Raw genomic sequence first — 13,130 nt, forward strand, 5'->3', positions numbered from 1 at the left:
CCAATCCCCAAGGGAGCGGGCCTAAGCTGGCAGGTGGACATCCCCCGAGAGGTCCTAGATTACCAGAGGGCACAGGCCGGGCTGAGCGACCCCCCCTCAAGTGAATGAATTTTTGTGCCCCGGGCCTCTAGTTAGAAAATAAAGTGAACAGTCCATTAAAACAATTTCAACTTGGGTATTTGATTTTAAATGAGAAGAGCACAAGGCATTAATCTATAATTATAATTCATTAAGCATATATAAGGAAAATTATATACTTACTTTCTGAATGAATTTCTCAACACTCTGTACCACATGTTTATAGAACTAAAAAAAATAAAGCATGGTTTTAAAAATGTTTGCTTACAATTGGCATTTTCCTGCTAAACATAGGATTTACTATAGTTTCAAAGGTCTATCAAAACAATGAATATTAATCATGAATTTTGAGACAGCCATTCATGTAACTGGTCTTTACAACTACCTATGATATCTAATCAGTAAAGGAATTCCTGAAGTAGGTATATGGCATTATATTCAAGATGTGTTACATTAACACAGATACACAAGAATTGTCTTTATGAAAGCATATTTTCACAATTTATAATGACAGCAAAATATTTGTGATAAGCACACTGGCAGATATATATTCTTATTTGCGCAAAAGGAAAAGATTTTCTATAGTATCATTTTTTAAGCTAAATTAGCATAGTAGAAAAATCAAATAAATGTCAACAAAAAGCATTAATAAATGTATGCAAGGGAGTTGTTTTCAAAGTCATTATCTCCCTGCTTACCCCGGTACTTCAGGGTATTGCTGATATTCTTATTCAGAGTAGGAAAACATACCACCAAATACCCACAGGTTAATAAATAACTACATAATTAAAAATAAGCACTCATTCTCAATTTTAATAGCCCTACTCAATCAGGGAGTCTTAGCTTTGGCAACAGGAACCTTTTAGAGAGATGTCTACGGCTGAGCATCAAAAGGTCCTTAACGCCAATAAATTTTGTGCATATGTATACTTCTCTAGAGAAGATCCAACCTCTTCCTGAGATTTTCAGAAGTATCCATGAGTCAACATGTTCAAAACCATTGTATGAGAGCAATGGCTAAATGTCTGTGGCCTCTTCCCACAATTCAAATGCCCTATGTACAATCAGGCTCAATTATTTTTCACAATGGCTCATTTTCAAATATTTAATACAATTAATAAGAAAAAAAAAGCAATAAAAAAATTTTTAGAAAAATTTTACTAATTCAAGATTTCAACATTCTGTAAAGTCAGTGTGCCAAATAACAGTGTTAAACACATCCTCCAAAATGTGCCCATATCTAAAATTGTACCCGCCTAAGAAAAATAAGGAAAAATGCTGGCTCAAAGTTTACAGAAGAGCAGTTATCAAAATGTTAAGTGTTTATCTCTACGTGGGAGAGTTTACAGCGATAGATTTTCATTTTTGTGTTTTTCTCCATGAATATGTATTAACTCTGTAAATAGGAAGAACATATATAATCTGTATAAATTATTCCAGCTCCAAAATATTACTGCAGTATTTTCTTTTTAAAAACAAGAATAAAATTTATTACCTTAATAGCTTTGATGGCTGCTTTAGTGATTTGGGTCATTTTCGCTTTCGAAATTGGTGGCTTGTAGTCATTCAGGGAATACAGCTGATAAAAACAACAACAACAACAAATTTTAATCCCCACCCAAGGACATGCTTATTGATTTTAGAGGGAGGGGAAGAAATAAAGGAGAAACATCAATGTGAGAAACATCAATCAATTGCCTTCCCATACATGTCCAGATGGGATTGAACTCATAACCAAATATGTGTCCTGACTCTGAGGACACTCCAACCAACTGAGCCACAACAAATTTTAAATTCAGCAAAACTATCTTTAAGCAATTATATGAAATTACCAAACATTTCCAATTTTATATTCTCAATGAAATCAAAGTACTGCCTTTCTTTTAAAAATCAAGTTCAACATCATTTAGCCATCTGGGAAATGAAAATCAAAACTACAATGAGGTACCGAGTCAACTTGCTTATAGTAAAAAAAGACAGAAAATAATGTGTTAGTAAGAATGTGGAGGAACTGGAACCCTTATACAATGCTCGTGAGAATGTAAAATGGTACAGCAGCTTTGGAAACCAGTTTGACAGTTTCTTAAAAGATGAAACATAATAATATACAATATAGCCCAGCAATTCCACTCCCAAGTATATATACGAGTTGAAAATATATGGTCACATAAAACTTGTACACAAATGTTACTGCAACATTATTCATGAAAAAACTCATTTAAAAAGTGAAAACCACCCAAATGTCCACCAACTGATGAAAATGTAATAAAGAAATTATTAGCCATGAAAACAAAAATGAAACATGCTACAAAACAGATGAATTTAAAAAATACTATACTCAATTAAAAAAAAAAAGAAAAGCCATATTAATTTAAAAATAAAACAGCTTGGCAGGTGTCGCTCAGTGGTTGAGTATCAGTCCATGCACCAGGAGGTTGCCAGTTTGATTAGAGGTAGGGCACATGCCTGGGTGTGGGCTTGGTCCCCAGTAGGGGACATGTAGGAGCAGCCAATCATTGTTTCTCTCTCATCAATGTTTCTCTCTTCCTCTCCCTGAAATCAATAAAAACATATAAAAAATTTTAAATTAAAAAAAAACACAAGAACAAAGACCACTAGGGGGTGCACCAAGGAAGCATAACAAAATGCGGAGACAAAGAAACAGGACAAAATTGTCAATGGAAGAAATAGAGTTCAGAACCACACTTTTAAGGTCTCTCAAGAACTGTTTAGAAGCTGCCGATAAACTTAATGAGATCTACATGAAAACTAATAAGACCCTCGATCTTACATTGGGGAACCAACTAGAAATTAAGCACACACGGACTGAAATAACGAATATTATACAGACGCCCGACAGCAGACCAGAGGAGCGCAAGAATCAAGTCAATGATTTGAAATGCGAGGAAGCAAAAAACATCCAACCGGAAAAGCAAAATGAAAAAAGAATCCAAAAATGCGAGGATAGTGTAAGGAGCCTCTGGGACAGCTTCAAGCGTACCAACATCAGAATTATAGGGGTGCCAGAAGATGAGAGAGAGCAAGATATTGAAAACCTATTAGAAGAAATAATGACAGAAAACTTCCCCCACCTGGTGAAAGAAATGGACTTACAGGTCCAAGAAGCGCGGAGAACCCCAAACAAAAGGAATCCAAAGAGGACCACACCAAGACACATCATAATTAAAATGCCAAGAGCAAAAGATAAAGAGAGAATCTTAAAAACAGCAAGAGAAAGAAACTCAGTTACCTACAAGGGAATACCCATACGACTGTCAGCTGATTTCTCAACAGAAACTTTGCAGGCCAGAAGGGAGTGGCAAGAAATATTCAAAGTGATGAATACCAAGAACCTACAACCAAGATTACTTTATCCAGCAAAGCTATCATTCAGAATTGAAGGTCAGATAAAGAGCTTCACAGATAAGGAAAAGCTAAAGGAGTTCATCACCACCAAACCAGGATTATATGAAATGCTGAAAGGTATCCTTTAAGAAGAGGAAGAGGAAGAAAAAGGTAAAGATACAAATTATGAACAACAAATATGCATCTATCAACAAGTGAATCTAAGAATCAAGTGAATAAATAATCTGATGAACAGAATGAACTGTTGATTATAATAGAATCAGGGACATAGAAAGGGAATGGACTGACTATTCTTGGGGGGGAAAGGGGTGTGGGAGATGTGGGAAGAGACTGGACAAAAATTGTGCACCTATGGATGAGGACAGTGGGTGGGGAGTGAGGGCGGAGGGTGGGGCGGGAACTTGGAGGAGGGGAGTTATGGGGGGGGGGGGGGGGAAAGGGAACAAATGTAATAATCTGAACAATAAAGATTTAATTAAAAAAAATAAATAAATAAATAAAATAAAAATTACCAGAGAACATCTTATAATAACAAAAAAAAAAAAACACAATTATAGGATTATCTATAATAATAACAGCATAATATGCTAATTGGACCAGAGGTTTTTCCGGACGACCTTCAGGATGAAGCCGGGGCTATGAGGGAAGCCCGGGTCCCAGGTGTCTGCCAGCGGCCAGAGGGAAGCCTGGGTCCTGGGTGCCAGGGGAAGCCGGTGCCGGGAGCAGGGGGAGGAAGGCCTACTCTTGCACAAATTTCATGCATCTGGCCTCCCGTATTTCTATGAAATGTCCAGAAAGGACTAACCTATTAGTGACTGTCTACAATGTGGAAGAGGGGGGAGTTGGTAAGAAGTATGGAGTGAGTACTAATGAGTACAGCATTTCTTTTAGGGGTAATGAAAATATTATAAAATTAAATGTGGTGATGGTTATATAACCATAATAAAAACCAGTCAATTATACACTTTAAATTGACTAATTATATGGCATGTGAATTGTATCTCAAAACTTTTTAAAAATCAATAGATTTCTTGTTTAGCAATAATCTCCCCCTCAAAAAAATCTTTTTTGAAATTTCTATTTTAAGCAAAGAATACTGCTTTGAGAGAAAATTAGAGAGAAAACTGAGACAAGGTGTGGAATTAGGAAACAACAAATAACTGAGCTTAAATGAATAGTGATTAAAATTTGCAATGTACTCAGTGATGCTAAGGTTTTAAATAATGCTGTAAGATACTATATACAAGTCTGGAAACTAACCTTTGGTCATTACAACAGTGCAAAAACAACTTGTACAGACAATAAAAGCAAGTTTGACTAATAAACTAGAAATTCATCACTGAATTCTATTCATTTTTACCCAGTTTTCCCCATATTTGTTTCTCCTCCTCCTCCTCCAACCATCACCACAACCATAGTCCAAATTACTTTCATCTCTCATACAGAGAACGCCTAAATGTGGCGTGTCTACCGTTACAAAAACTAATCTGGTTAGGTGATTAATATTCACCAACCATTCTCTCTACCCCTTAAAAAGGTCAGTGACTTCCCATTCTTTGAAGAAACACAAAAATCTACATATACGAGGTCCTGCCTTGACCTAACTCCTGCCTACCTTTCCAGTTTCATTTCACCCCATGATTCCCTCCCTAACCCTCTGCTCCAGGCACAAAGATCTTTTTCAGTTCACAATTCAAAGCCTTTAAAATGGGTTTGTTCTATTTGGAATACTCTCCCCCAGGGCCTCCCCGCCGTTAATGCATACTCATCCATCTTAGTTAAAGCATCACCTAATGAGGAAAGCCTTCCCTACCCCCTCCCCAACCACATCAAAACCTTCTTTTATGCTCTCACTCTACTGTTAGTTGCCTTCGAAGTATTCATTACAGTAATTTAGCATTTACTGATATGATTTTTAATGCCTGAGTATTAATAAAAGACATTAGATGTAAGTTCCGTAATGCAGTGTAAGTTAACAAGAGGTAATTGTACACCAAGAGCGGAACAAGCTGAAATCAATCCTGGTAGAAGTACAGTAAGTGCCCATGAAGCTGCCCACCTCTTGATGATAACGCCCAACCAGGGTGAGGATCTCATCAGATCCTTTAAGAAATGCCATCTCTGTCAAACTCACAGGGAACTTCAATATATTTGTAGCCATAATTCCTACAACATGCCAGTCTACTCACCAGGTGCAAAATAACATCAACACATTCTATATATAGTGCTTATAACAAGTCATGTAAAGCAAAGAATTTATTGCTGCCCATCTGAGACCCACTACTGCCCTCTCCTACTAGAGAATAAGCTCTAAGAATGAAACCCTGATTTCATTTAGATTTTTTTCCTTTGCACCAAACTGTATCCTCTGTGTCTGTGTCCAGTAGAGAATATATGTTTCGTTAATAAATTAAAATGAACAAATACAAGACAAAGCATTGCACAAGCTTTGCACAGAAAGACCTGGATTTGAATTCCAACTAAGTCATCTTACTACAAGTTGTTAAACCTCTGAAGCTTAGTTTTCTCATTTACAAAATAAAAATACTCATTTCACAGAAACACTGCGTATAAACTTTTTAAAACAAAATAAAGTAGCTCAACAAAGTTGGCCATTATTAAAACCTTCCTCTTTGGTAGTTATTCTCCATTAAGTGAACAACACTAAAAGACCCATCAAACATGTTTTCACTAAGCCATTTGAGGGTCCTTTCTATAGTCATTTATATTACTAGGGCAATGAAAATATATCAAGTTCTACCTATGGTTAATAATACATTACTTTCATTTTCTTTGGTAAGCCCTGAAATTTCAATCAAGCATTAATTAGTCCATACTTTAGCAGACTAAAGCTTTGCTTTCAGGCTTTTTTTTTTCTGGGGGGTGGGGGGAGGAGTAGGGGGGAGGTGGTTAGAGAGGGGGTGAGAAAGGCAGGTTCTGGGAGGTGAGGTAGGGGAAAAATAATTTAGACTTGTCAAACATTTTCAACAATCTAAAAAGTCACCTTTCATCTGAGAACCCCTTTCTAAATCTACTGCATTTAAACAATGCATCTACTACAGAAATTTAACGCATTACTCAGAGAAATAGTAATTTAGTATTTTTCAAGGATCACTGAATACATATTATGCTTCCAACTTTTTCTCTAGATTCTCTAAAATCTCGTTTCTTTATGAACTCTGATCATCAGGAAACAGGCATAGATCATTTCATCTAATTCCTCATGAATTCCTGTAATAAAATTTAATATTGTTCTTAACTTATAAAGATTGATAAAAATTTCCCCTAGAACGCTTTTAGCAACCTGTTAAAGAAATAGTTATCTGTACCAAAAAGTCCCTTATACAAAAATTCACAAAATATATTTTCCTTGAATTCAGAAACATAAGAATTACTCAGCTAATTCCCTTGTGCTTATTTTTTATTGAAAAAGGATGATTTAACGTTTCCCCTTTCTTGTGCGTTGGCTTCTATGGTGGACCTTGCTGATGTTTAGTAGTATAAACATATACTCAAACATCTACTAACATCTACTTCTCTGCAATAAAATCTATTTTCAACTGTGATTAACAATGCTAAGATGCTTCAAAGTTATTTTTGAAGTAGGTGTATAAATTTACACACTTAATGAACTAGTGTTACCCAGCACATGACATCAGAAACAGCTTGTCATCATCCAGTTTCCTTCTATTCTATTTCCATCTTCACATTTAAATAGTCTACATATTCCACCATTGCATCAAACTCAATCATCTTGGACCTCCATCAAAGACTTGAGAATTTTTATGGATGTCACTATAACCATTCAGTATTTTAAACCCTCATTCTAATCAAATACAGGGTGTTCCAAAAAATGTAAACACACTTTGAATAATTATAATTCCAATGGGTTAAATCTGAAAAGAAACATCACTTGAGCTATCAGCTGTTCAACTGTATACAGGGACACCCTGTATATAACCTACCACTCAAAATTTGATCCAGGACAGAAAACACACCATGGCTTGAACAATGGAAAATGTTAGAGAATAAAAGTTGACTCTGGAACCTTTCTTTTCCTTTGCCTGACAATTCTCCTCTCTATGCTTGAGTCAGAAGACCATGGCTGCTTGCTCCCGAGGCTTGGCTCTCCGAAGACCCAGTGTTCTCAAATATGGGTTGTAATCCCACCATCTACTTCTTGGGGTCTGACTCCCTACTACCATGTTTTCCAAAGTCTAAAGTGGCTGCTGATCCTGCTATGCCATTCCATCAAATTATTCCCTCCGTTTACACTACTTTAACTTCTTTAGAGCTACTGGTGCCTGCTGTGTCTACACTCTGCTTCCCACATTCAAGCTTTCCCCCCTCATGTGCTACGTTCTAATGTTACCTAATACCGTGTGAACAATTCTTTACTTACCCAAACTCTATCCATCTGACCCCAGTGACTGAAATGAAATCCAGTCTTGACCTGCCCCTTCCTTTGGCTACTCAAGACTTATCAATTTAAAGGAAAGATGTAAACAAATAGCCTGGGTTTTCAGTCTAATTAATTCATTATTTATGTTTCAACTCCCCTCAGGTACACTGAAAAATAAGTGCTCTTTGAATTAGTAACATTTTAAATTTCTATACTATCACTTATATGCACATCAAATACTTATTTTTAGATCTAAAAACAACTTCTTCAAATCAAATCAAGGTTTGAAGAATCTTTTACCTAAACTGGGATATCTTACATGCTAGTGGCTACTGCAACAAAAACTTTCATTTCTAATAATGATTTTTTAAGTTGCTGATTACTACCCAGGCCAGGGTCAGCACAGTTAATATTTTAGGCTTTGGAGTCCACATGATCTCTATCACACTACTTATACTTAGCTCTATCCCCATAGCAGGAAAACAGCCACTGAAAATCCATATATAAATGGGCAGGGCATGCTCCAACAAAATTTACAAAAGCAGGCCAACCCCTACATTTAGGCAATGTTTCTCAATTCTACAAATGTGCACTATTTGGGGAGGATACGCATTGCAACCTCTGTCCCTAGAAAGCATCTTCATGCCCTCCCTCATCTACACACTGAGTGAAGCTCGTTACCCCAAACTTAAAATGTTGTACTCTATTGCTTGTTATTTCAAGTACTCTTCAGTTCAAAAATGAGTGCCTTTTTCAACTTGAACATTATTAAGTAAATACTATTATCACCTTGGAAGAATCCATCAAAGAACTTATTTGTGACATACCCCAAAGAACCATCAAAATGTGGGTGAAATCTTGCTCATTTACAGACTAATTTTATGCCTTCAAAGTTGTTGGTTCTATGACCAATGGAATTAACCTTAAGTGTGAACCTAAAGCAACTAAAACAGTAATCAATTCAATCCATTTTTTCAACAGTGGTCCTTTCGGGACTTGAGATTACTAGTTAGGAGCCCTTAAATCTCCAAAGAAATCAGAAATCATAAAAGTTCTTAAACTAATACAATCTTGACACTTTCAATGCAAGATAGCATGCGAACCACAGACATTTGTCTTTTCCTCTCCCTATTGAGAGGACAATAAATAAAAAATTCAGAAGGTATAACAACTCACAATGAAAAGAAGAGGGTAGTAGAATCAGCAGACAATATGTCACAAATTTCCAGAAAATAGAAATGTGTAAGGATTGGTAACTGATGAAACAGAGAAGAATACTCAAGCCACAGTCCATACAAAAGAATATACAGTGGGGCCTTGACTTACGAGTGTCCCGACTAACAAGTTTTTTGAGATACCAGCTGTCTCTCGGCCGATTTTTTGCATTGAGTTGATAGAGTAATTTGAGTTAACGAGCTCCTTAGCGAGCTCGGTCTTGGAACTAATTAAACTCGTAAGTCAAGGCCCCACTGTATAACCAAAGAGAAAAATAATTTGTCCTGAAGAATTCCAGATGCCCACCACTCAAAATCAAGGTATTAGAAAGGACATGAGAGTATTATGCTAAGTGAAGTGAGATGTAAAAGGACAAAAAGTGTATGATTTCACTCTTTTGTGGAACTAGAGACCTGGTGCACGAAATCTGTGCACTTGGAGGGGGTGGGGAACCCTCAGCCCAGCCTGCACCCTCTCGTAGTCCGGGAGCCCTTGGGGGATGTCCAACTGACAGCAACAGGACATCCTTAGTGCTGCTGCAGAGGCAGGAAAGGCTCCCGCCACCGCCGCTGCACTTGCCAGCCCTGAGCCCAGCTTCTGGCTGAGCAGTGCTCCCCCTGTGCAAGCACACTGACCACCAGGAGGCAGCTCCTGCATTGAGCATCTGCTCCCTGGTGGTCAGTGCGCATCACAGCGACCAGTTGTTCCGCCACTGGGCCGAAACTCTCCGACATCCCCCGAGGGGTCCCGAATTGCAGGAGGGGACAGGCAGGCTGAGGGACCCTACCAGGGCATGATAAGGGCCAGGGAGGGACACAGGAGGTTGGCCAGCTGGGGAGGGACCAAAGGAGGGTTACTGGGTGTGTCTGGCCCATTTCGCTCAGTCCCGATTGGCTGGACCCCAGCAGCAAGCTAACCTACTGGTAGGAGCGTCTGCCCCCTGGTGGTCAGTGCATGTCATAGCAAGCAGTTGAGCAGCCTTAGCATATCATTAGCAAATTACGCTTTGATTGGTTGTACAGATGACCAGACGACTGGACACTTAGCATATTAGGCTTTTATTATATAGAATATCAAACAAAAAGTAACAAACTAACAAACAAAAACTCATACAGACAACAGAATGGTGGTTACCAGAGATGAAGGGGGTGGGAAGGTGCGGGGAGTAAAATAGACAGTAACAGATGGTGAGCACAATGTTGTGTACCTGAAAATTATGTTATTAGCTAATGTTACCCCCAATAAATGTAACTTTTAAAAAGAGCCTATTATTCACAAACTTTAATACTTGAGAACCAATAGACCTTATTACAAATTTTACTTCAACAAGTCAAAAACTAGATATTCTCTACATCCAAAATTTCTCACTCCCTAACATACAAATTCTCTTTTCCCAAAGAACACCATCTTCCATATTATTTTTGGTATGAGACACAACATAAAATATTAGACAATATAAGCATGTAACAAAGTAACATACAAAGTCAGATGCCTTTGACATAAAATGTAACCAGAAAATAACATTAGAATTAACTGTATCAGAGTCAACATTAAGAAAAGCATACTCTAAACGTGAACAACAGTGACTTCCTCCTAACATTTTTAAAGTAAATTTCTCTGTAAAAAATGTTTGAAATAAAACTCTAAAAATGTAAGTGTGGGTTTACTTCTACTGAAGTAGCAATATTCCTGAGCAATCAATTTTTTAAAGAGCAAAGGCCAAAAGATTATGTTAAAGATATTCTGCAAGGATCCCCCCTCAGATCAGGCTTTTAACAATTTATACTAAGTAATGTGTTGTGTTAGTATGAAAACTTCAGAACAGTTTCAAATGTACCTTTGGGGGGGAAAAAAAAAAAGACCATTTGTAACATAAAATCCCAAATGTTATTATACCTAAAAACCAGTGAGTAAACAGAAATAACTGTTTTTTCAAAACAACATACTTTTTTCTCATTATAAAAATATTTTAGTACAGAAAAAAATGAAAAATACAATTGAGCACAAAAGATAGAAAATGTAAGTCATCTATAACCCAACAATTCAGCACTCAAATCAAATATACTCATTAGTGCCAGCACTATAGACCCAATAGAACAGGCAGACAAGGTCTCTGTCTTCATGAACAAATTGAGTACATCTGGAGACAGAAGATATTCTAAGAAACAAATAGACACAGTTTGCAGAGTGTGTAGTTAAGGACACAATGAAGGTAGTAAATGTTATTTGGTGAAAAGAATGCAAAATTGTACATCTTCCTCAGAATCTCAAATCCATAACCTCTTGTTTTAAAACTACAAATACATAAGGGGGAATTATGTCTATTTTCTTAAAATTATAAATTTGAAGCAAACCTCTGTCTAGTAAGATCATCCCTATATACCAAGCTTTGAGGGATAAAAAAGAAATCCTCTTGTTCAAAAAAAAAAGAAAAAGAAAAAGGAAATAAGGCCATAATTTGATATATGTAAGTACTAACAAGATTATGACAAATGTATATGTTTATGTGCTTTATAACCAATTATCCTTTCCTATGGGCTATAAGCATTTTCACATAAATAATTAATCTTTTCTATTATTAAGTAGAATATCATATTTCTCAAGCATTGGCAGATGTCTAAGGCTAATATTACAATTTTTAATACTGTTATAAAGGAAGCTATTTATTTTAGAATCTAAGCTATATTTTAAAACTGTGTTAATAACAGGCAAACTGTAATCAATCTCCCTCCCACACAAAAAAGACCATTAAAAAAACTAAATTTAGATCACAAAAACTTATTTGCATGGTCCTTAATTCAATGCACAAATTTATATCTTTTCCAAATTCTTGGAATAAAGGGGGTTAAAAAATACTCTTTAAAAAAAGTACGTGAGTTACATTGAGCCAAGATGTAGTAAGCCAACTACAGCCCTCTCACAAGGACTACAACTAAAACACCAGACTACAAAAAGCAACTGCCTGAGGACTCTGAAAAGTAAACAGCAAGCCAACTAAACACGAGTCAAACTTGAATGTGACCAGTGATAGCAGGGGAGGAGGCTGTGTATGGGTGAACACAAAAATTTCAGTGTTTTGTGTTCCTCTATCATCTCTGGGCTTTGATCCCAGACCTGGCAGAATCCAACAGGTTTGCCAATACTACAAGCAAAACCACCAGGGAGACCCCCTTTGTCTGGTGGCTAGCCGAAAGGACTCCTCCATGTTCTCAGGGAGGGGGCTCTTCCTGTATGCCCCACTCTTCTTTCTCTCCCCTGGCCCTTCTAAGCATTACAGGGCAGCCACTGTTGCCACACTAGCATCTAAAACCCCACGAGAAGAGCCATCTCCAGAAAGAGAAAGCAGGAAAAGGAAGTCCTGGAACCTGCACACAGTATGGGGGAGCCCAGAGGAAGCTGGAGAAGAAGCTCCCCTAATTCTGTGTATGAACTAACAAGTCCTGGGCTCATCTCTGGAATGGGGCCTTCATGAAAGAGCCCCCAAGAAGCCCAGCAGCTAAGGCTCCGAGAACTAAAACCTGTGTAAATCCAATGCCCAGAGATGAACTCCTGAGTGGCACATGTGCTGGGCGCACCTAAATAGCAAAATAAATGCTCTGAAATTGGAGTGACACTGGAACAACCACAAAAAGGCAACACAGAGCTTGCATCCTGAACCTTACCAAGTTCAATGCCTGAATCAATGATCTCCAGAGGATTTAATGAAGTCCAACAACACTAAAAATGTCCAGTATATAAAAGCCAAACCTACTTGGCGCGCGTGTGCGCGCGCGCACACACACACGGAAAATCTGTCCACACTGATCAAAGGAAAAGATAACAGATGCCAACCCCATGAAGACACTGATATTATCAGTCGAAGACTTTAAAGTTACAATCATCCTCAATAAGGTAAAGGAGAAAAACTGTTGAAATAAATGCAAAGAAGTTTCAGCAGAGAAAAAGAAACTACAAAATAAAAATAGAAATTTTAGAACTAAAGAAAAATTACAGTATCGACGAAAAATGTAGCATGTTGCTAAACACAAGAGGTATAAAAACTTCACTAGTGACTATATATTTTAAATAA

The 13,130-nt window shown here is 37.3% G+C and overlaps 1 protein-coding gene across 12 annotated transcripts in view; it reads right to left on the reverse strand.

Moving 5' to 3' along the window:
• Positions 1–13,130, reverse strand: part of SCAF8 (SR-related CTD associated factor 8) — an 85,283-nt gene that overhangs the window by 51,942 nt on the left and 20,211 nt on the right. For all 12 annotated transcript variants that reach the window (XM_059699977.1, XM_059699978.1, XM_059699982.1 and 9 more), the window contains 2 exons: positions 1,574–1,657; positions 262–306 (listed from right to left, as the gene is read on the reverse strand). In XM_059699977.1, coding sequence (XP_059555960.1) covers positions 262–306; positions 1,574–1,657 — 129 coding nt within the window. The remainder of the gene's footprint in view (positions 1–261; positions 307–1,573; positions 1,658–13,130) is intronic.

This window comes from Myotis daubentonii, chromosome 6 (genome assembly GCF_963259705.1).
Source record: "Myotis daubentonii chromosome 6, mMyoDau2.1, whole genome shotgun sequence".
Lineage (NCBI taxonomy): Eukaryota > Metazoa > Chordata > Mammalia > Chiroptera > Vespertilionidae > Myotis > Myotis daubentonii.